We start from the raw sequence: 25,832 nt of genomic DNA on the forward strand, positions 1-25,832 counted from the left end.
TTACCAGATCCAAAATAGCCTGATCAGTGATTGGATCCTTCGCATATTGCTGTAGAAAACTGTTCTGAATACACTCTACAAATTCTTCCTCGTGGCTAATTCTGTCAATCCAATTATTTCCAAACTGCACTAAGATTAAAGTCAAGCATGATTAATGTACTGCCTTTTTTAACCTGTTCTTATTATCTCCAGATTTATTCTCTGTCCTACCATGCAGCTAAAGTTAGGGAGCTTACAAATGCCTAAAGTGGAGTTTCTTAACTCCACCCATATGGATTCTGCATTTTCTGATCCAAAATTGTTTTTTGCTATTATACATATTCCATTCTCTGGTTACCCTTCTATAAGAAGTATATTATTAAATTGGAGAGGGTGCAGAAAAGATGTAAAAGGATGTTACCAGAACTGGAGGGTTTGAGTTATCAGAAAAGATGGATAAGCTGAGACTTTTTTCACTGGACCATAGGCTTCTGAGAGGTGACCGTATAGAGGCTTATAAAATCATGAAGGGCATGGGTAAGGTGAATAGCAAAATCATTTTCCCTCAGGTAGGGGAATTCAAAACTGGAGGGCATAATTTTAAGATGAGAGGAGAAAGATTTAAAAGAGTCTTGAGGAGCAACCTCTTCACACAGAGGGTGGTTCATATGTGGAATGAACTGCCAGAGGAAATGATAAATGCAAGTACAGTTACACCATTTAAAAGACATTTGGACAGGTATATGAAGAGCAAATATTCAGAGGGACACAGGCCAAACGCAGACAAATGGGACTAGTTTTGTTTGGAAAACTTGGTCGACTTGAACAAGTTGGACTGGAGGTCTGTTTCTGTGCTGTATGACTTTATAGCTCTATGACTGGACTGACAAAGCTATCCACCACCCTTTACTTGCTGCTTTTCCTTTTTAAAAATCACATACCCTTGAATATCCAGTTCACAGCTTTGATATCATTCTAACCATATCTTTGTAATACCTATAAGATCATAAAAATTAACATCTATTTGTTCTGTTATATTTTTGATCTAAATATTATGTACATTCAAGTAGAGAGCTGCTAATTTTGCCTTTTTTAACCATTTTATCCCCCTCCTCTTTAACTTGATTTACTGCTGTTTTTCTGTGTTCACACACTGGAAAATGTTACGTCATTTGAGATTCACATTTGAAATTGTATATCTGTTCTCTTATCAAATCTTCTGTTGTCATTGCTTTCCCATACAAATTGCAAATAACCAAATATAAAGGAACAAAACAGCTTTTGATAATATTTATTACACATATTATACAAACAATAACTATCTAGAACTGTTCAAACTTCATGGTGATATTATAACACAAGTTGTTTGATTATCCTGGACCACTAGATGGTGCCAAAGGACAGAGCAACAATGAAGATAGTTGCAAAAAAACAGATAGGTTGGATCAAGGGAAGCTTGTTCACATCACTGAATTCCCAAGCCCAATTATTCTCACTTGGATGTGTAATTTAGTGAGCAGTAAGCCTGCCTGATTCCAGAGCACTATGAATTGAAGATGTACAAAAGGTAAGTGTTTCACAAGGATTAAAGCTGAGACCAAAATTGTGCTATATGGAAAGGCCAAGACATTGAGCTGCTGATCATCCTGCAAGGTGCTGCCATCATATTCTTTAAGTGCAAGAAATCACAGGGCCTTCACCGTCTACATTTTACCCATACGTGAGGAATAAGAGAATGATCAGGGAGAAGGTAGGGCCGATCAGGGATAGCGGAGGGAACTTAACGCGTGGAGTCTGAGCAAATAGGGGAAGCCCTAAATGAGTTTTTTGCATTGGTTTTCACGAAGGAAAGGGACCTTGTTGTGAATGAGAACTTTAAGGAGCAGGGAAACAGGCTTGAACAGATCAAGATTGAGCAAGTTGATGTGTTGGCAAGTTTAGCAAACATTAAGATTGGTAAGTCCCCAGGGCCAGACCAGATTTATCCTAGATTGCTCCGGGAAGCAAAAAAGGAGGTTGCAAAACTGCTGATGAAGATCTTTGCTTCCTCACTCTCCATGGGAGTCGTACCGGAAGATTGAAATGTTGTTCCTCTTTTCAAGAAGAGTAATAGGGAAATCCCTGGCAATTACAGACCAGTTAGTCTTAAGCCTGTTGACATGCAAAGTTTTGGAAAGAATTCTGAGGGATAGGATATATGACTATTTGGAAAAGCATACTGTGATTCAAGGCAGTCAGCATGGCTTTGTGAGGGACAGGTCATGCCTCACAAATCTTATTGAGTTATTTGAGGAGGTGACGAGACAGGTCGACAAAGTTCGAGCAGTGGATGTGGACTTCAATAAGGCATTTGATAAGGTTCCTGATGGTATGCTCATTCATAAATTCAGAGTTTTTGGGATACAGGGAAATTTGGCTATCTGGATTTAGAATTGGTTGGCTGACAGAAGGCAGAGAGTGGTTGTAGATGGAAAGTATTCTGTCTGGAGATCAGTGGTGAGTGGTTTCCTGTAGGGCTCTGTTCTTCAGCCTCTGCTGTTTGTACTTTTTTATAAATGACTTGGATGAGGAGATTGAGAAGCGGTTAGTAAATTTGCTGATGGCACAAATTGATAATATCGAGGGCTAATGCAGGCTGCAGCGTGACATAGACAGGATGCAGAGCTGGGCTGAAAAATGGCAGATGGAGTTCAAACTGGATAAATGCGAAGTGATGCATTTTGGAAGTTTGAACTTGAATGCTGAATATAGGACTAAAGTCAGGATTCTTGGCAGTGTGGAGGAACAGAGGGATCTTGGTGTTCAAGTGAGGGAACTTTGAGGGATCCCTCAAAGTTGCCACCCAAGTGGAAAGAGTTGTTAAGTAAGCATATGGTGTTTTGGCTTTCATTAACTGGGGAATTGAGTTTAAGAGCCGTGAAGTTTTGCTACAACTCTACAAGTCCCTGGAGAGGCCACACTTGTGTCCAGTCTTGGTCGCCGTATTATAGGAAAGATACAGAGAGAGTGCAAAGAAGGATTACCAGGATGCTGCCTGGACTGGAGGGCTTGTCTTCCAAAGAGAGGTTGACTAAGCTTGGACTTTTCTCTCTGGAGAGAAGGAGGAAGAGAAATGACCTGATCGAGGTATACAGGGTAATGAGAGGTATGGATAGAGTCAATAGCCAGAGATTTTTCTCCAGGGCAGAATTGACTGGCACGCGGGGTCATAGTTTTAAGATATTAGGAGGAAGGTATCAAGGAGATGTCAGAGGTAGTTTCTTTATGCGGAGAGTTGTGAATGCATGGAATGCGTTGCTAGAGGTGATGGTGGAAGCAGAGTCATGAGGGACATTTAAGCAATTGCTGGACATGCACATGGACAGCAGTGAATTGGGGGGTGTGTAGGTTAGATTATTTTATTTTAGATTAGACATAATCCTTGGCATAACATTGTGGGCCAAAGGGCCTGTTCTGTGCTGTACTGTTCCATGTTCTATGGAATGTTAGAAGGAGACCACGTCTTAGTCCAACTAGATGAGTCTATTTATTATAGATAGCAAGGCACAGTTGCTTGCATGTTAGCAAACAGTTAGTCACATTGAAATGATAGACCTTGTCACTGAGACTTGGAGGAAACCCAGACATAAGTTTGCACACCTTTGAGATCCTAATCCATTCTTTACACAAATCTATATAAAATCCACATTATGTGTGGCATTTTCAGACCCTTATATAATAATTTGGAGTCAGGAATCATAACTACATTTTTAAACCTCATAGATGTCATCAAATTGGGGTAATACAGAATAGGACTGTGACAAAATACAAGAAAACATAGTTAACTTGTACAGTAGCACTTTAGCTGATAATTTATCTTTGAAGTAGATCGATGTGAAGTTGAACATTTAGAATAGGAAAAGAGCTATAAACTCCTTGGAAATATAAGAGAATTTAAATCCTCCAAGATAGATAGGAGTGGGTCAAATGGGGTATTATAAGAATATCAACTTGAAAGCACATTGTCTTCAAATTATCAAATACTTAATTGAACAGAACTGAATTCAGGGGCAAGTGATCAATCTGCTTTCATTAAAATGAGGCCTCAGATTTAATCACCATTACGGGTTTAATCATAGCTTGTCTTTCTATTTATCTATAGATTCAGGACCTCTGATCTCCCCTCAATGTCCTACCTCCAGAATTCTCCGACCTCTATCGGCAAGCCCATAAGTTATCTGAGCTCTGATCCCTGAGATCTCTGGTTGCATCCATTCCAAAGGCCTGATGTTTTCATATTCCCACCATTCCTGAGCGCTCTACTTCACAAACAATAATGTGGTCCAAACTCTATCCCAAATTTAACCGTAGCCTGTCTTCCCACTTGCCTTCCAGATGCAACTAAACTGGTTGTGTCCCACTTGAATCCTTTCTTCCCCAGCTATGGCCTCAGTTCTGAATGCCCTGATCCCACCCCATGGAGACCTCTGAAATCGCCCACTAATCCCAAATTGAGGCATTCAATTTCCCTGATTATCTCCCACTTCCCAGTTTCTATCCAACGCCTTCAATCACTCTCGACTCTGCCCTCTGATTTCCTGCTCTGCTCTCTCCCTTCCCTGCTCCCTGCCCAAAGACTGGTGCTGCAAGGTTACTGGTGCAGAAGCTAGTAAGTCATTCAATCTAGTTGACTATGGCCAGGAAATGGAAGACAAAAAAAAATTGTCCTACTGTTAAAATTGGTCAGACGTGAAGGAAACACATTCTTCCTGGTTTGCCCACCTCAAAACAATGACTACCTGTTCCTACAGTTAGGCAAATGCCCAAATGTCCATTGCAGATTATGTAGCCTTGGCTCAAATGATAGAAAACTGGTCTCAGAGTGTTATGAGTTCAAGCCTTGGACTTAAGCACAGAAATCAAGCCTGACACTCCAGGGCAGTGTTGACGGAATGCTACAAAACTTGAAGTGCCTTCTTGCAAATGGAGCATTAAACTGAGAGTCCAACTGTACGCTCAGGTCAGCATAAAATACCCAAATTCGAAAGTATGGCACTGGAAAAGCACAGCAGGTCAGGCAGCATCTGAGGAGCAGGAAAGTTGATGTTTCGAGCATAAGCTCTTCATCAGGAATGTGGGGGAGGGGGGCAAGGGAGCAGAGTAATCTCCTATAATACTCTATTGAAAAAGAATAGCAGAATGATCCCCTACATCCTCACCAATTCATTATACATTTCTTACAACAGTGACAATATTTCAAATGTACTTCCTTGGTTATAAAGTGCTTTGAAACTTCTAGTGATTATATAAATGCAAGTCTTCCTTCTTTTTATGAGGCCAGAAAATCAGAGCAAAATATTGAAGTTTGCTTCAAAGGAGATACATTACTTTAAGTTTGAATTGTGATTAGGCCACAACTGGAAATTCTCTGAATACCTCTGATTTCTCTGTTGTAAAAATAGAATATGAAGGAACTGGTACAAGAAAGGTTTACCATAATGATATCAGAACTGTTTCTTCAGAAATACCTGAATCACAAACTGCACTGAAGTTGTTGTTACTGGGGTGTGAGTTGTATCTGAATTAATGAAGACAAATGCAAAATAACTGTTCAATTAAGCTGCTTTCTCTTTATCTTCCAATCATGCACAGAATAATACTTCTTTTTTAAAAATTGCAGGAACTCTTAACTACATTTTTATACTTCCGGCTCTCGTGGTGTATAATATTTTTCCATTTTAAAGTTTTGTCATTACTTGCTTTGTTCTATGTTCTGTCCACCTTCAGATGGACAGAACATTATTATACTTTTTCTTTAAATTTGATATTATCTCTAACCTTTCTAGTTATCCACAGATAGTGATCTATGCTTGGCGTTTCTCTTAAACATTGGAATGTGTCTTGTATATTATCAAACATCCACTTAAATATCTGCCATTATATCTCAATTGGCATATGTTTTAACCTGATTTGCCAATTAATTCCAGCCAGCTTTACTTTCATGCTCTCATGATTGCACTTATTTATTTACTTTAAAATGGCATGAAACCACTCTTTTCTCCAGTAAACCAAAAGTAAAATTCAGATTATGTTCCCTACAACCTAGGACATTTTCTCTTTGAGGTCATTAATTAATGCCATCTCATTGCACAATATCAAGAAGTCTAATATAGTCTGCTCTCTGATCAGCTCTAGAATGTGCTCTTTGAAGAAAATATCCTGAAAACACTTTAAGAACTCTTTATCCCAGCTAGCTGTGCACATCTGACTATTCCGGTTATTATATAGTTTAAAATCTTAGCCTTTCAGACGAGCATTTATTATTTCTTCCTTTGTATTCCATTTTACTAAATAATAACTGTTAGGGGACCTGTACACCATTCCCACAACTGACATCTTGTCTTTTTCATTTCTACTCAAACTGATTGTGGCCATGCAATGGCACGTGTCTATAAACGTGTGGTTTGAATGCAAACCTGCTGGACCAGAGGTAGAGGCAGTGACAGGGTGTCAAAAGACCAATATTAAATTTCATTTCTGATGTGCTCCATTTCAACCAGAATATTTGCCTGGGCCTGTGAAATATTCTGAAAAATGTGTTGCTGGAAAAGCGCAGCAGGTCAGGCAGCATCCAAGGAGCAGGAGAATCGACGTTTTGGGCATAAGCCCTTCTTCAGGAATGAGGAAAGTGTGCCAATCAGGCTAAGATAAAAGGTAGGGAAGGAGGGACTTGGGGGAGGGGTGTCAGATATGTGGAACAGTCCATCTTCCGCAGCTACACTGGCACCAACCCCCACCTTTTCCTCCGCTACATTGATGACTGTATCGGTGCTACCTCATGCTCCCACGAGGAGGTTGAACAGTTCATCCACTTTACTAACACTTCCACCCTGACCTCAAATTTACCTAGACCGTCTCAGACTCCTCCCTCCCCTTCCTAGACCTCATCATTTCTATCTCAGGCGACCAACTCAACACGGACATTTACTATGAACTGACCGACTCCCACAGCTACCGAGATTACACCTCCTCCCACCCTGCCCCCTGTAAAAACGCCATCCCATATTCCCAATTCCTTCGCCTCCGCCACATCTGCTCCCAGGAGGACCAATTCCAATACCGAACAACCCAGGTGGCCTCCTTCTTCAAAGACCGCAATTTCCTCTCAGAGGTGGTTGACGATGCTCTCCACCGTATTTCCTCCACTTCCCGCTCCTCCGCCCTTGAACCCTGCCCCTTCAACTGCCACCAGGACATAACCCCACTTGTCCTCACTTACCAACCCACCAACCTCCATATACATCGTATCATCCTTTGTCATTTCCGCCACCTCCAAACAGACCCCACCACCAAGGATATATTTCCCTCCCCTCCCCTATTAGCATTCTGGAAAGACCACTCCCTCCGCGACTCCCTCATCAGGTCCACACCCCCACCAATCCAACCTCCAGTCTCAGCACCTTCCCCTGCAACCACAAGAAATGCAAAACTTGCGCCCACACCTCCCCCCTCACTTCCCTCCAAGGCCCCAAGGGATCCTTCCATATCCATCACAAATTCACCTGCACCTCCACACACATCATTTACTGCATCTGCTGCACCCGATGTGGCCTCCTCTACATTGGGGAGACAGGCCGCCTACTTGCGGAACGTTTCAGAGAACATCTCTGGGACACCCGTACCATCTAAACAAACACAACCACCCTGTGGCTGAACACTTTAACTCCCCCTTCCACTCCGCCAAGGTCATGCAGATCCTTGGTCTCCTGCATTGCCAGACCATGGCAACACGACGCCTGGAGGAAGAGCGCCTCATCTTCTGCCTAGGGACCCTCCAACCACAAGGGATGAATGCAGATTTCTCCAGCTTCCCCATTTCCCCTCCCCCCCACCTTATCTCAGTCCCAACCCTCGGACTCAGCACCGCTTTCTTGACCTGCAATCTTCTTCCCGACCTCTCCGCCCCACCCCCTCTCTGGCCTATCACCCTCACTTTAACCTCCTTCCACCTATTGCATTCCCAACGCCCCTCCCCCAAGTCCCTCCTCCCTACCTTTTATCTTAGCCTGCTTGGCACACCCTTCTCAATCCTGAAGAAGGGCTTATGCCAGAAACATTGATCCTCCTGCTCCTTGGATGCTGCCTGACCTGCTACGCTTTTCCAGCAACACATTTTTCAGCTCTGATCTCCGGCATCTGCAGTCCTCACTTTCTCCCTGTGAAATATTCTTCCAATAACATTGCAACTAGTCTACCTCTTCCCCACAAGTAAATTGTTGCTTCACCTTAAATGTGGTCTGGGGCCTTGGGCAATGAGAAGGGAGGAGGTAAAGAGCAAGTGTTACATCTTCTGTGATTTTGTATTCACTCATGGGACTTGGGCCTCATTGGTTAGACCAGCATTTGTTGACCATACTTAGTTGTCCCTGAGAAGGTGTTGATGAATTGCCGTCTTGAGCTCCTGTATTCCATGAACTAGGGAGATCCAAAATCCCATCAGCGAGGAAGTTCCAGGATTTGGACCATGCAACACTGAAGGAACGGTGATATTTTTACAAGTCAGAACAGTAAGTGACTTGGGGGGGATCTTGCAGGTGTTCCCATGTATCAGCTGCCATTGTCCTTCTAGATGGCAGTGGTTATAGGTTTGGAAAGTGCTTGTTCAGGAACCTTGGTGAATTTCTGCAGTGCATTTTGTAGATGGAATTCACTGCAGCTACTGAGCTTCATTGGTGGAGGGAATGAATGCTTGTGGATGTGGTGCTTTATCCTGAATAGTGTCAAGAATCTTACATAGAATTTTAGAACATAAAACAGTACAGTACAGACTCTTCGACCCACCATGTTATGCTAGGCATTTATTTTAATCTTAAAACTTAGTAGCAGGAGTAAGTCCTTCAAACCTCTCCACCATTTAGTATGATCATGTCTGATCATCCTACTGAGTACCCTGTTCTGCTTTCTCCCCAGATTCTTTGATCCCTTTAGATCTAAGAACAATATTAGCATCTTTTGTGAGACTCTTCAATTGTTTGGCCTTAATAGATTCCTGTGCAAGAGAATTCCACAGGCTCACCACAATCTGGGTGAAGAAATTTCTCCTCATCTCTGCCCAAAAAGGTCAAATCCTTATTCGTAGAATGTGACCCATGGTTCTATCAGCTTGTGGATTAGAGTCACCGAGTCATAGAATCCTCCAGTAGGGAGGCAAGCCCGTTGGCCCAAACTGGTCCATGCCGACCAAAATGTCCAACAACGCAAAACCCATTTCCCTGCACTTGGCCTGCATCTTTCTAAACCCTTCCCATCCATGTATTTGTCCAAATGCCTGTTAAATGTTGTTAATGTACCCGCCTCAACCACTTCCACTGATTTTCCTGCTTGACCTGCTGTGCTTTTCCTGCACCACTCTAACTTAGACTCTGATTTCCAGCATCTGCAGTCCTTGTTTTTACCCACTTCCACTGGCAGCTCATTCCATATGTGTACCACCCTCTGTGTAAAAATGTTGCCCCTCAGGTTCCTTTTTATTCTTGCCCCTCTAACCTTAAACTGATGCCCTCTAGTCCTTGATTTCCCAACCCTGGGAAAAGACTGAGTGCATTCACCCTATCCAGGCCTCTCATGATCTTATACACTTCTATAAGACTCCCCCCTCAGTCTCTTACACTCTAAAGAAAACGTCCTAGCTTGTCCAACCTTTCCCTATAATTCAGACCCTTGAGTCCTGGCAACATCCTTGTACATTTCTTCTGCACACATCCCAGTTTAATAGCATCCTTCCTATAGCAAGGTGACCAAAACTGAACACAATATTCTAAATGTGATCTTACCAATGTCCTGTACAACTACAACATAACTTCCCAACTTTTATACTCAGTGCCCTGACTGATGAAGGCCAGTGTGCCAACAGCCTTCTTCACTGCCCTGTCTACCTGGGACTCCACTTTCAGAGAACCATGCACCTGAACTCCAAGATCTCTCTGTCCATTATACTCCTTAAGGCCCTACCATTCACCATGAAACTCCTACCTTGATTTGACTTTCCAAAATGCAACACCTCACACTTACCTGCAATAAACTCTATTTGCCATTTCTTGGCCCACTTCCCCAGCTGATCAAGGTCCTGCTGCAATTTCTGATAATCTTCCTCACTATCCATGATACTCCTATTTTAGTGCCATCTGCAAACTCACGCCTTGTACATTCTCATCCAAATCATTGATATAATTAACAACAACAATGGGCCCAGCACCGACCCAAGGCACAGCACTACTCACAGGCCTCCAGTCTGACAATCATCCTCCACTATTACCCTCAGCTTCTTACCATCAAGCCAACTGTGTATCCAATTTGCCAGCTCCCACTGGATTCCATGTGATCTAACCTTCCAGAGCAGCCTACCATGTGGAACTTTATCAAAGGCCTTACTGAAATCCACATATGTCTACCGCCCTACCCTAATCAACTTTTCTGGTCACTTCATCAAAGAACTCTAACAAATTTGTGAGACATGCTGCCCCATGCACAAAGCCATGCTGACTATTCCTAATCAAACCCTGTCATTCCAAATGCATGTATATGCATTACCTCAGAATCTTCTCAAGTAACTTACCTATCACAGATCTTAGGCTTACTGGTCTACAGTTCCCAGGTTTTTCTTTGCAGCCTTTCTTGAATAAGGGCTCAACATTTGCTACCCTCCTGTCTTCCAGGAGCTCACCTGCGGTGAACGATGTGCAAAATTATCAGCCAGGGCCTCTGAAATTTCCTCTCTAGCGTCGTGCAGTGTTCTTGGATATATCTGATCAGAACCAGGAGATTTATCCACCTTCATATATTCTAATACATCCAATACCTCCTCTGCTGTGATATGGACTGTCCCCAAGATATCACCACTAACTTCCCCAAGTCTTCATATCTTTCTCCATGATAAACACAGAGGAGAAATATTCACTGAGAACCTTGCCCATCTCTTGTGGTTATACACACACATGCCCACATTGGTCCTATACTCTCTCTAGTTATTCTTTTTCCATTAACCCCTTCCCCGGTGACTTTATTTGGAGAAAACGTTTCATTTTCAGACGAATTTTTGTATTGCTTTATTTTATAATATTTTTAATGCATGCACTCTCATCTGATGTACCCAAGCTTCTAATAGAAGGTTTGTCATCTTCTGAGCTCAACATCTGGGCGTAATTTGTGAAAAAAAACAGAAAAAAACAAATGACAGTGTGTGCCCAAAAGTGGTGCGTCAACGCTTCTTGCAATGCCTGAGGCGGAAGAGACACAGCTACCAGACGTATGAGCCACCGAGTATACTCGTTTCTAGCTGAGAAGGGCCCAGAAATGCCGATAATTGACGTATAAACTCGTCTGTGGCTGTTTTGAAAGTAATGTTTTGGACGAGTTTACTCGTCGCACTCTGAAAAAGACACATTGGGTGAGGACAAGTTAACTCGTCTTTGCCGGTTAAGGGGTTAATATACTTAAAGAACCTCTTTGGATTCACCCTAATCTTCTCAGCCAAAGGCTATCTCATGCCCCTTTTCATGCTCCTGATTTCCTTTTTCAGTAAAGTCCTGTATCCCTTCTATACCTCCATGGATTCCCTTGATCCCAACTGCTGGTACCTGAGCCACACCTCCTTCCTTGTTCTGGTCGAAGCCTCAATATCTCTTGTCATCTAGGGTTCCCTATTCCTGTCAACTTTGACTTTCATCCTCACAGGAAGATATAGATCTTAACTCTAGCTTGAATTGGACCTGAACACAAATCCAGGCAAGTAGAGATTTGTAGGTAATGTACAGGTGCTCTGAGTTAGGTAATTTACTTTCTGCAAGATTCCAAAGCTTTAACCTGTTCTTGTAGCCACACAGTTTATCTGGCTAGTTCAGTTCAGATTCTGGTTAATGATAACCCCCAGGACGTAGATAATAGAAGATTCCTGGTGATGGTCATGCCATTGAATTTCAAGGCATAATGGGTAGACTCTCTCTTGTTGGAGGTGGTCATTGCCTGGCACTTATGTGGCACAAATATCACTTTTTGCTCATCAGCCCAAACCTGGATATTTTCCAGTCCTTGTTACATTTGGACTGGCCTGTTTAAGTTTCTGAAGAGTCCCAAATAGCACTGAGCATTGTTCAATCATCCTCATTTTTGACCTTATGATAGATGGAAGGTCATTAATGATGCAGCAGAACTTGGTTGGGCATTGGACATCTCCTTAGGGACAGTTGCAAGTTTTGCCATTTGTTCTATATGTTGCACACAGTCTGTAATGAAACACCATTCTGAAATTAGGTGTTTTAAATGTTGAGCTATGACAAAACTACCTATTTTCATTTTTCTATACTTTTGATTGTGAAATGAAATAGGGGCAATTTTTCAAAAGAACCAAAGGTTGTTGAAGGATTAGCGCAGTTTTTGAAAATAAGTATGCTGACATTCATTGTAAATACTGTTTACACAGCTGCTGCTTTAAGCAATAGTAGATAATTTGGGTGGCAGTGGATACATTAGTTGAAATTTTACAAAAAAATCCTTAGTTTCTGGACAAGTACCAGACGATTGAAAAATTGCCAATATGACACTATGATTCAAAAAGGGAAGGAGGCAAAAAGTGAACAACTATTAACTGATGAGCCTAACATCTAATGTTGGAATCAATTATTAAGCAAGTGATAGCAGCCCCCATCTGCCCCAATCCCATCCAACACCCCCCGTCTGCCCTGATCCCTGTCCCACACCACCCCCCCGCCCACCCCAACCCACACCCCCCATCCGCCCCTAACCCTGTCCAACAACCCCCCGTCGCCCCCATCCCTGTCCCACGCCACCCCACCTCCGCCCCAACCCCATCCAACACCCCCGTCACCCCCATCTCTGTCCCACTCCACCTCCCTCTGCCCCAACCCCATCCAACACTCCATCTGCTTCCATCCAACACTGCTCCCGTTCGCCCCCAATCCCATCCAATACCGCCCCCGTTCGCCCCCAATCCCGTCCATCACCGCACCCCTCATTCGCACCCCTCCAATTCTGTCCAACACCACACCCCTCAGCCGCACCCCCCCCCAATCCTGTCCAACACTGCCCACCGCCCTCTCGACCCCGACCCCTCTCCAGGACAGCTGAACTGGACACCAACATGGCTATGCCCAGTGAAAGTATCAGAGAAGGAGAATCAAGAAGCAGCATTCTGATCAACATTAGAATCATCTCAGCAGATCCTTTGAACATGGGCCACTGGATTGCCTTTCGAGTCTTTCACATTGCCATAACACCCATGTTTCTCGTGTGTGTGTGTGTGTGTGTGTATACAAGGTCCACTGATAAAGGGGATAGAGTTGTAACCAGAAGAGTCCAGGATTGATTGTTCATGGTCTATTTATTTGTAACAAAAGTAACTCCTGTTAAGTACAGAAGCCTGGTTTGTGTTGTAAAACTGGGGCTATGAGTCAGGTAAATTGGGGAATTCTGCATATTTTTCAAAATATTTAACTTTTAGGATAATTTTGGGAAGAGGGGCTTGGTTTTCAATGTGCTCACCCAGTGAGGCAAAACAGCAGCATTGTATTTCCATCCGTCCCAAATCATGTCACCTTAAAATATTCAATAGAACAACTGTTAATCCATAAGAAAGTATTCCATCCAATGGGTCATAGTGTGCAAGAGAAATTTCAACAAGTGGATAGGAGGTCATCCATTTAGGACCAAACTAGTAGGCATTTTGGGGTATTACTTAAACAATAGGAGTTAAGAATAGAGGCCTAAAAAGTCACTGATGTACAACAATTAAGTACAAGGTTACCAAAAGGCCATTTACCCACCTTGAAAATTTATTTTCTTCACCAACCTACCCGTTCACTAATATTCAAAGACTAGGCCTCTAATATATCATACAGTTGATGGTGCTCTTTAAAAGAAAGGTTGGAACATATCTTCACTCCATTCTGACAGAATTCTCCAATGGGCAGTGTACCGACATGTCCATGAAAGTCAGGTTTGAAAGACTCCAACAGAAATGTAAATCGACTAGAGTCAGGAGAACATACAACCACAGCAGCATTCCGATTCAAGGAATATATAGACTATTAACTCTCTGCCTTTTTACAAAGCATACCAGAATTGTTCAGGTTTTCCAGAAATTTCTTTCTTCTGTCTATTGTAAAAGACATTTGTGTGACAGTGGGTGAGTCACCAACAAGGGGATCAGGGATAGGTTGTTTAGAAATGAGGTTAGGAACCACACATGCAAAGGATAGCACTAATGAGGCATTCTGTAAAAAGCAATAGTTTCCTAGAATAACTAAATTATTAATCTTGGATTTAAAATTAATATTTGCCTGCACTGAGTCAAGATGACTGTGCTTTTTACTGCATGCAGTAAGGAATGGAAGTCTTGATTGGCCTTGTTCCTGTTCCAAATGTTCCTGGCAATGTGTCAAAAAAAAAATTACTATCAATCTGAGCTGGATCTAAACGAGAGGGACCGTATTGTTGAAGAGGAGAATGTGAAACGGACTGGCTTGTAAGGCAAGACCTACCCTTCACAAATCCATGCTGGCTGTCCCTAATCAAGCAGTGTCTTTCCAGATACTCATAAGTCCTATCCCTCAGTACCCTATCCATTACTTTGCCTACCACCAAAGTAAAACTAACTGGCCTGTATTTCCCAGGGTTATCCCTATTCCCTTTTTTGAACAGGGGCACAACATTCGCCACTCTCCAGTCCCCTGGTACCACCCCCGTTGACAGTGAAGACGAAAAGATCATTGCCGACGGTTCTGCAATGTCCTCTCTTGCTTCCCACATAATCCTAGGATATATCCAGTCAAGCCCGGGGGACTTGTCTATCCTCAAGTTGTTCAAAATGTCCAACACATCTTCCTTCCGAACAAGTATCTCTTCTAGCTTACTAGTCCGTTTCACACTCTCCTCTGGTGACCAAGCATGTGGATGAGGGTAGAGCAGTGGATGTAGTGTACATGGATTTAGTAAGGCATTTGATAAGGTTCCCCATGGTAGGCTTATGCGGAAAGCCAGGAGGCATGGGATAGAGGGAAATTTGGCCAGTTGGATAGAAAACTGGCTAACCGGTCGAAGTCAGAGAGTGGTGGTAGATGGTAAATATTCAGCCTGGAGCCCAGTTACAAGTGGAGTTCCGCAGGGATCAGTTCTGGGTCCTCTGCTGTTTGTAATTTTTATTAATGACTTGGAAGAGGGAGTCGAAGGGCGAGTCAGTAAATTTGCAGATGATACGAAGATTGGTGGAGTTGTGGATAGTGAGGAGGGCTGCTGTCGGCTGCAAAGGGACTTAGATATGATGCAGAACTGGGCTGAGGAGTGGCAGATGGAGTTCAACCCTGTCAAGTGTGAGGTTGTCCATTTTGGAAGGACAAATAAGAATGCAGAATACAGGGTTAAGGGTAGGGTTCTTAGTAAGGTGGAGGAGCAGAGGGAGCTTGGGGTCTATGTTCATAGATCTTTGAAAGTTGCCACGCAGGTGGATTGAACTTGTAAGAAGGTGTATTAGTGTTCATTAGCAGAGGGATTGAATTCAAGAGTCGTGAAGTGATGTTGCAGCTGTACAGGACCTTGGTTAGGCCACATTTGGAGTCCTTTGTGCAGTTCTGGTTGCCTCACTTTAGGAAAGATATGGAAGCTTTGGAGAGAGTACAGAGAAGATTTACCAGGATGTTGCCTAGAATGGAGAATAGGTCGTACGAGGATAGGTTGAGAGTGCTAGGCCTTTTCTCATTGGAACGGCGAAGGATGAGGGGTGACTTGATAGAGGTTTATCAGATGATCAGAGGAATAGATAGAATAGACAGTCAGAAACTTTTTCCCCGGGTACAGAGTGTTACAAGGGGACATAAATTTAAGGTGAAGGGTGGAAGGTATAGGGGGGAGATGTCAGGGGTAGGTTCTTTACCCAGAGAGTGGTGGGGGCATGGAATGTGCTGCCTGTGGGAGTGGCAGAGTCAGAATCATTGGCGACCTTTAAGCAGCAATTGGATAGGTACATGGATAGTGCTTAAGCTAGGACAAATGTTCGGCACAACATTGTGGGCCAAAGGGCCTGTTCTGTGCTGTATTGTTCTATGTTCTAAATTCACGAAAATGCTCACTGAATTGTGCTTTCAAAACATATTAATCTATTGCTAGACTGAATGTAAATAGCTAATTCTATTTCAAACTTGAAGGCTTATGCAAATGAAACATTGCTCAATAGGTAGAGAAGGCACACCTCAAAATCCAGAGAATATAGAGTACTGTATATGAGTTAGGACATCCTGTTACGGTTGTATAGGACGTTGGTGAGGTCACTTTTGGACCTATGTACAATTCTGGTCTCCCTGCCATAGCAAGGGTATTGTTTATTATTGTTTTAATCAGTGTAAAGTTCTTTGTTAGCAAAAATCTGAAGCTAGGGAATTTGTAAGTCTAGATGTTAGTGTTATCTTGATTTGTGGGGTGTCAGGGTACCAGACTTGAATGAGGATTTCACTTCCATATACAAATTTCCAAGAACAAGAGATTTTAATAATCAATTGTAATTTGTGCTCCTGTTCACGGCTTTTTCAGAATTAGCAAGAACAGGTTAATTTATTCATTCAATAATTTGTTCAACTCCTGCTAAGTTTGCAGTGTAAGTACTAACAAAATCCAGTTTGCTCAGTGAAATTAAAGTTTTCTCACAGCTTTGAACTGGATGGTAGCCTCTAAATTTACCCAAATTAGAAATTTCGCTAAAGGATTCAGGATTTGTTAACTATTTCTGATGATTATTATCAGTTTACTAAATTTAACATTCTTATAAATTCAATTCCCAAAAGAATGTTATGTTAATTTAGTAATGACATCTAATTTTACAATTTTTCATTCTGAACAGTACAATTGTGGAAGAGTATCACAAAAATCTATTTCACTTACTTACACTTACTGTACAGGCACAGTGAATAGTAAACTGGGCAAACTTCTTATCCAATTATTCCTACATCCCTGTTAAGTGTCAACTGCTTCCTATCATCATCCCTGAACTGCCATATTCCAATTTAACCAGAACAACACCTCCTTGTTCCAATTATTTTCATCAACCTATTCAAACAAGTTATGATAGATTTAATACAAATGACAGGAGGTTTAGAGGGATGTCAGAGTCAGACAGCACAGAAACAGACCAATACGTTCATACCAACCAAGTTTTCCAAACTAAATTAGTTGCCTGCATTTGGCCCATATTCCTCTACATCTTTCTTAGTCAATTACCTGTCCAAATGTCTTTTAAATGCTGGAACTGAACCTGCAACTACCACTTCCTCTAGTTGTTCATTCCACATATGAATCACTTTGATGTTTGAAAAAGTTGTCCCTCAGGTCCCTTTTAAATCTTTCTTCTCTTAACTTAAAATTATGTCCTCTAGTTTTGAATTCCCCTACCCTAGGGAAAAGGCTTTTGCTATTCATCCTACCTATGCTCCTCCATGGTTTTATAAATCTTTATTAGGTCACCCCTCAATCGTCTATGCTCCAGTGAAAAAAATCCCAGCCTGTCCAGACTCTCCCTATAACTCAAACCCCCCAGTCCTGGTAACATCCTTTTAAATCTCTTCTGTACTCTCTCCAGATTAATAATACTCTTGCTATGGTAAGGAGACCAGAATTGCACACAGTACTCCAAAAGTGACCTCACCAACATCCTGTACAACCACAACAGGACATCCTAACTCATATACTCAATGGTCTGAGTAATGAGGGCAAACATGCCAAATGCCTTCTTTACCACCCTGTTCTACCTGTGATGTAACTGAATCCTGAGGTCTATGTTTGACAACACTCCTTAGGACCCTATCATTAATTGTTTAAGTCCTGCCTTTATTCCGCTTACCAAAATGCAACACCTCGCATTTGTCTAAATTAATCTCATTTGCCAGTCCTCAGCTCATTGGCCCAGCTGATCAAGATCTCTTTGTATTTTAGATAACCTTCTTCAGAATCCACTATACCATAAGTTTCGGTGTCATTTGCAAACTTACTAACAATGTTTCCCATATCCTCATCCAAGTCATTTATATAAATGATAAACAACAGTGAACCCAGCACTGATTCCTGCAGAACATCGCTGGTCACAGGCCTCCAGTCCAAAAAAAAACAACCTCTACCACCACGCTCTATCTCCTCCTGTCAAACCAATTTTACATCCAATTGGCAAGCTCTCCCTGAATCCCATTGTGATTGAAAATTGGTTAGTGAAGTTCATTCAAAGGGTTGTGGGAATCTGAAACTCGCTAGAACTCAAGGGTGGTAAAGGAAAAACCTTTACAACATTTAAGCAGTTTATTTAGATATGCACCTGTCATGCGAAGGCATACAAGATCGTGGGCCAAATGTTGGAAAATAGAATGAGAACACTTAGGTGATCGTTTTTAATTGGCACAGACTCAAAGGGCTTTTTTAAAAACTGTGTTGTAGACCTCTCTGACTCTGTAACACACATTTGGGACAAGTATCACTTTAGCCCAGGACTGCTGACTCAGGTAGGGACACCACAACTACAATACAAGGCTCTCTCACTTCCTTCTTCTCAGCTCTCCTACCAATCTAGCAATCCATTGAAGTTTAAACACCTTAATTAGATCATGAGTTAATGTCTATACACAAAGGGATAAAAAGCAAGTTTTACATCCACCTATGCCACTTACTGTGCAAGCAAATTAAGCACATATTTTAAAATGGAACCTTGGACAGGCAGTTCTCTCTTACATCACCTAGGTCACTGTTAAATAATGAAAAGTTTAGCCATAGAACAGATTTCTGGAAGTTGCCACATTTTCTTTGAGAATGAGGCACAGGAAGTGTATATTTAATTAAACCAATGTACATTATATGTAATAATATATTTTTGACTTCCTTTGGTATGCACAGGACAGGAGTCAGTTAAACTACTGCCAGCTCTAGTTACATTGTGGCCCTAAAAAAGAACATTGGTAGTCAAAGAAATTTGACTCTGGATGTAATTAATTGCTCTCAAAAATACCCCATTAGCTCTGATGGGTTCAGTTAATTTCTTCATTTAGCTCATCTTGCATCTCACTCTTAACTTTAGACTGGTGTTGTGGCACTCTGATGTTTCAAGTTGATGTATTCTCATAGGATTCGGTAACCTCTCCTATCTTATTATCACTTTTTATGCAGTGGTATTATCTTGCTAAATATTCCTATCAATTTTACCAGTACATCATTCAAGCTTCCTCATAACAGCCACTGTGTACAGGCTATTTAATTAATATACAAGTCTCAAACAAAGCAAGCACTGTTTAGAACAGACAGCAGCACTGCACGAGAACAGGCCCTTTGGCCTGCCAAGACTACGCTGACACATGGTGTCTTTCTAAACTAAAAATTTGTGCGGTCCTGCCAATTCATATATCTGCCAAAACACCTCCAATTCATCACTTTCTTTGGCAGCACGTTCCAGGTACTTACCAACCTCTATGTAAAAAAAAAAGCTGCCTCTCACATTCCTTTAAATTTACCCCCTTTGACCTCACACCTATGTCCCCTAGTAATTCACATTTCTACCCTGAGAAAAAGAAATCTCTGACTTTTCATTCCTCTCTCAATTTTGTGAACATCTATCAGGTCGCCCTCTCATTCTTCGATGTTCAAGTGAAAACAAACCAAGTTTGTCTAATTGCTTCCATCCTGGCACAAACATTCTGGTAAAGCATTTCTGTACCCTCTCCAAAGTCTCCACATCCTTCTGGTAGTGTGGTGAACAGAACAGAATACAATACTCTAAATGTGGCCTAACCACAATTCAATACAGCTGCAACATTACTTACCAAATTTTATCCTCAAGCCCCGACCGATGAAGACAAGCATCCATATGCTCTTGACCACTTTATCCACCTTTGTTGCTGCCAATTTCAAGGACCTGTGGACCTGTACACCTCTGTATGTTGATGATACCATTTACTGTATGCTTCCTTCCTACATTAGACTATTCAAATCACATCACCTCACATTTGTCCAAATTAAACTCCAGTTTCTATTTCTCCAATCAAGTTTCCAGCATATTAAGATCATGCTGTATCCTCTTGTAATCCTCCTCACTATACACAGTCCCCCTAGTTTTTTTTGTCATCTGTAAACTTACTGTCAGGCCATCTACTTTGCCCTTCATATAATTTTTTCTATAATCGCATGCAACAGAGGTGTCAACACTGATTCCTGCGGAACACCACTGGTCACAGATCTCTGATCGGAAAAACACCCTTTCACCATTAAGCCATTCTGCACCCACTTACCAGCTTACCGCGGGTCCCATGTGACTTCACCGTTTATACCACCTGCCTTGAGAGCCCTTGTCAAAGACCTTGCTAAAGCCCATATAGACAACTTCTACAGCCTTGCTGTCATCAATCAACTTTGTCACTACCTCAAAAAACCCGATCAAGTTTGTGACCTTCCCTAGGCAGAGCCATGCTGCCTATTGCTAATAAGTCCATATTTTCCCAACTGAGAATAAATCCTATCCCTAAGAATCTTCTCCAATAATTTCTCTACCACTGACATAAGGCTCACCAGCTTATAACTTCCTGAGTTACCCAATTGCCCATCTTAAATAAAGGAGCAACATTGTATCCTCTTTAGTCCCTGGAGAGTTCCCAGTGGAGTGGAGAATAGCCAAAGACTTTGTACAAAAAGATCCAGCAATTTCCTCCCTCACCTCTGTCAATATTCTGGGATAGATCCCAACTAGACTTGTCTACCTTAATGCTTTTCAAAACACTCAATATCTCTTTCTTTTATATTGACATGTCCTGTAATATCACCATACCCCTCCAGAGATATTCCTTTGACCATATCCTTCCTATTTGTGAATGTTGATGCAAAGTGTACATCAGGGACCTCATCCACTTTCTCCAGCTCCATACATAAGTTCTTTCCTTTGTCCTTGAGTGGATCTACTTTATCCCTTGCTATCCTTTTGCTCCTTATCTATGTATAAAACACTTTGAGGTTTTCCTCATTCTTGTTTGCGAAGGATATGTTTTGGTCCCTTTAGCCCTCCTAATTTCTTGTTTGCATTCTTTCCTGCTATCTTTGTTCTTCAGTTTCTGCGTTCAGTGTCCTAAACCTTACATATGACTTTTTGTTTTTGACAAAGCATTCAATTTCTCTTGTCATTCAAGATTCCTGAATTTTGCCATCCTTATTCACTTTCATAGGAACATGCTGGTCCTCAACCCTAATCAATTGGCTTTTAAAAGGATTCCCACATACCAGAATTACCCTTATACAGCCAGACCCCCAATCTATATCCCCTAGTTCGTGTCTAATATTATGGTAGTTAGCCTTACCCCAATTTAATAGTTTCAACCTTATCCTTAACCATACGAACTTAAAACTTACAGAATTATGGTCACTGTTCCCAAAATGCTCCCCCACTGAAACTTTGAACACCTCACCAAAGTTTACTCAATGCATGTAGCAGATTGTTCACCCTGCAACTCTTTCTGCATCTGCCATCAAAAATGATCAACAAGAGTACATTCCAAATGTACACATTTATAATTCTAGTCAGCCAATTAATTTCAAGATACTTATTTGGAAATTCTTCCTGGTCAAAAATGCAAAATTAATAACTGAAAAAGAAGGGTATTTCTTTTAAACTAAAACAACTTCTTATTATGATCAGGTATATTCTTTCCTGCTTTTGAAAAAAAAATCTTCCGTATTGGACATAAGAAACAGCATGAGGCAGATACAGACTGGTAACTCAGCTTTCTGCAAAGTCCAAATAGTTTTCGATATTTTGACTGATACTTTATAAATTACAAATCACTGGACTGAACTGAGTGTGGAAGGAACATGCTACACAAAAGATTTTTTAAATAGCTTTTAAAGTGGTAAAGAAATCTTTGTACACATTTCAATTTACATAACATTATGCAAAAGTTAAAGTATGAATTCTAATTATTAATTTCAAACTCTACCCTAAATAGCATCATTAAATTGATAGACATAATTGAAGAGAACTTTATTCATCATGTGGAAATAGACAATGAAGCATAATTTGCTTTAACAGAAAATAGCAGGATCTGTAAATGCTTCACCCAACATTTCTGTTGCAAGCTGACATTTCAAACAATGTTTTGTAAAGTATGTACATAAGAAAACTCATTCAAAACAGCGTTCTTCCCCTTCAAAAATCACAAATAATGCCGCCTGGAAGGAACAACCAAAAGTAAAGACTTCTAAGAAGTTAGTGCAGTATGGGCACATAGTAAGAGGCCCGATTTTCATGGAATCATGAAGATTTTGTGGATATTTAGAAATGTTGAGTGATATCCAGATGCATAATTCTGGCCCCCTATACCCAGATTTCATTTTGGCATGAGGGCAAATGCAACGGGCACTGACTCACAAAGGATGGAACCACAAACTCACCATTTGAACCTGTTACTAACTTTAAACAGAACCCACTTTGGCTACAGAAAGGGCTATAACCTGGAATAGGCATAAATGCTCATGAAAAGCAAATAAAGTCTAATTACTTGCCAATGATCCAAAGTTTTTTTTTTAAAAAGACCCTGGTCTGCAAACTTTTTCAAGAACCTGCCTGTGGCTGTCAGATATTATCAAAAGAAAAACCTTCTCAACTGCTTCAACAGGTCAACCACTATTTCATATTTCAATATGATTCTCAGGTAGAGGATTTGCATCTGAGCTTAGTGGGCCAATTTTATCCTGCACTTGCCCCCCCCCAAGCCACTCCGCCTCCTACCATCCCCAACAATCCTACCTTCTTTCCTCCCTAATCACCCGCCTACACACTGATCACACCCTAGAGTGAAAATCTTGCAATCCTGAGTACATTTTACTGCAATCAGCCTGGCAATTTAAGAAATTTCTGATTGGAGTTATCTGCCTCAGCACCCAAAATCCACCACAAAGGCGACTTCATTTCTTGAGGTTAGAGGATGAAATTAATTTCCTCACATTGTGATGTTAAAATTATTTTACAACAGAATAAATATTTAAATTGTAAAAGCACAGCACAAAGTGCAAATTCGCCAGTGTCTACAGAACAGAATTACTTCTGATTTATATTTGGAAAATAAATTCATAATCACAATGATGTAATGATGTGAACTGTTTTTAAATATCATGGCAAACGTTTTGGTCAGATCAGAATATTTTATACATGAAAATATTTCTTTAACACACTTCTTTAAAAAAAGGTACACATACTGTTTGTGAGAAACAAGTTAATTTTAATTTTAAAACCTAGTAAAGCCAGTTCTCATCAGACATAATTCATGGGATAGATTTATAACCTACATTGGTCATAACATGTGGATCCATCTCCAAAAAACTTTGTTTGTAGCAAAGTCTATTCTTACAAACAGCCATGAAGATTTAGATGAGAGATTCATAAGGAAATGATCAAGTAATTATACAGTCGCTGTGAAGAATGTCAATTTCATTGCTACAATACATTTGCTGTCAACGTATTTCATACAATGCAGAAGTATTCAGTAACTCAGTTTAGGTGATTTTTTGTAATATATTTAAGGAAATAAAGACAATTATTAAGTGACTCAACACTTTTTAAGAATGTTTGATATTTAAAGTTATATTGTGCAAAGCGAGTCTGTATATACAAATCCACTGCAATCATTTCCTTCACACACAATATCCTCCAAAAGTTAATTCAAAGCACAGTTCTCAACTTCTAAACAAAATGGCATTTGTCTGAATCTGCACATTTGGTAACTTTGAAAGAAGCAATTGAGGTTGTTTTGCTAATGATCCTAACGTTCATTTTCTTCATTTGATGAATCAATCTTTTGACAAATGTTGTGCTTTAATATTCATGGTATGCAATGAATGATAAGCCATTTCAATGTACTATAAAAAAATCACTTGTTAAGCAGAAACTGTTTTCTCGTGATTGCTTCCCTTGAGCACTATGGCTTATACTCATTTATTCATTTTGTCCTGATAATCTGGTCTTTAACAGAAAAAGTGATCCTCAAGTACAAATCAGATGAAATCAACCACAGGTTCTGACTTGAATGAAGTTAACAATCTGATTCCACTCAGTTTCTACTTGCTTTGAGACACAATAGACATTAACAAGTAACCTTGCAGAGTTTTGGTCTGTTTATCCTGAGCCCACACCATATTTGTTATTCACAAATTCCAGATGAGCTGATGGCTTCAGAGATTAAAGTGTAATTCGAGCACAGTGGTGTTTCAGTTTGCATGGCAGCATACCCTTGTTGAGTTGATAAAAATCCACAAGCTGGATAAGATCAGTAAATTTGGTGTGACCCTCATCCAGGGAATAGTATGATTCTCCATCTTCTTCTAGCTGCATCGATTACATAGCAGTTGATGAGAAAATTCCAATGCAGTTGTAATTATGCAATAGTTTCTGTATAACTCAACCCTGTTATTCTGTAATATTTCATAATTGCAACTCTGTAAAAACTTCAATAAAACAATTCTCAGTGGTGGAAGCTTAAAGTTTTTTTTCTGAACAAGCCGCATCTTCCACAGGACTTACTTAGTGAATTATAAAACATCTCTCAAGGTGTAGGTTAGCTCAGTTGGCTAGGTGACTACAGGTGGTCTGAATTAAAGCCAACAGCATTGGTTCAATCTTCATACCAGCCATAGCTCATGGAGGTCCTGCCTCCTCTCAACTTATTCTCATGGAGTGCTTATCCTTAAGCAATTGTCCCAATAAAATGGATAGAAAATCATCTGGTCTTTATGTAATAACGAGAAACTCTCTCAACCTGTTATTAGCATCCAACTGCTTTTAATTAAAAGATGGATCCCATAGTGAATAAAATTGGACAAATAATTATGTTTTGGCTACGAAAAGCAGCAAATATCAAGTTTTTCCTTTTTTTTTACTTGTGCAAAGAATACAGCACACTTTATCAATTCCAAAAGAACACCTTTTATTTATGTTGGTAGCCATAATTAGTTTCCTGTGAACTTGGTTTTTATCCCCCTACAGTCTAGCTTCTGGCATATTTCTGATACATTACTGGGGGAAGGAATTTTTGTGTTAAGAAATTTACGTCACTTTTCTGGGTATTCTGTCTTAAAATTGCCTGCCTTCCCTTTGCACTTTTGGGACATCCTGCAATATACTTGTCAGGTTACAAGTGCCCTTATTTGCATGGAAATAAACTTTAATGAGCAGCGTCCTTAGCTGAGTACTATAGCTTAAGACCGTAAGATATTGGAGCAGAAATTAGGCCATTCAGCCCATATAGAGTTTGCTCCGCCATTCAATCATGGCTGATAAGTCTCTCAACCCCATTCTCCCACTTTCTCCCCATAACCTTTGATCCTCAAGAACCTATCTTAGTCTTAAATATACTCAAAGACCTGGCCTCCACAGCCTTCTGTGACATGAATTCCACAGATTCACCGTTCTGTGGCTGAAGAAGTTTCTCCTTATCTTCATTCTAAAAAGTCTTCCCTTTGCTCTAAGGCTGGCCCCTCGGGTCTTAGTGTCTGCTACCATTGGAAACATCTTCTCAACATCTACTCTGTTGAGACCTTTCAGTATTCAGTGCTTCCCAAAGCTTTTCTCATCAGGGTCTCTTAATACTTATCACATTCCTGTGAGAAAATGAGGGGAAGAGGGCTAATGAGAGTCAGCAGGGAGCAAAAGCTGTTTAATACACAGGGGCTTTAAGTAAAAAGTGATTTGCTTTCCAGTTAACATTTTTAGGAGAAAATTCAGGTCTGTAAAATCGGGCATTTATGGCACTTTTATTTATTTCAAAAACTGTGAAACTTAAAAAGGCTGCATAGTTCTTAGCATT

At 40.8% G+C, this 25,832-nt stretch overlaps 1 protein-coding gene across 2 annotated transcripts in view; it reads right to left on the bottom strand.

Moving 5' to 3' along the window:
* Nucleotides 1-21,985: 21,985 nt before the first annotated feature.
* The window catches only part of grb14 (growth factor receptor-bound protein 14), a 150,472-nt gene continuing 146,625 nt past the window's right edge, over nt 21,986-25,832 (bottom strand). For both annotated transcript variants that reach the window (XM_072579480.1, XM_072579479.1), the window contains one exon: nt 21,986-24,355. In XM_072579480.1, coding sequence (XP_072435581.1) covers nt 24,209-24,355 — 147 coding nt within the window. In that variant the 3' untranslated portion in view covers nt 21,986-24,208. The remainder of the gene's footprint in view (nt 24,356-25,832) is intronic.

The sequence above is a fragment of the Chiloscyllium punctatum genome, chromosome 10 (genome assembly GCF_047496795.1).
Source record: "Chiloscyllium punctatum isolate Juve2018m chromosome 10, sChiPun1.3, whole genome shotgun sequence".
Classification (NCBI taxonomy): domain Eukaryota; kingdom Metazoa; phylum Chordata; class Chondrichthyes; order Orectolobiformes; family Hemiscylliidae; genus Chiloscyllium; species Chiloscyllium punctatum.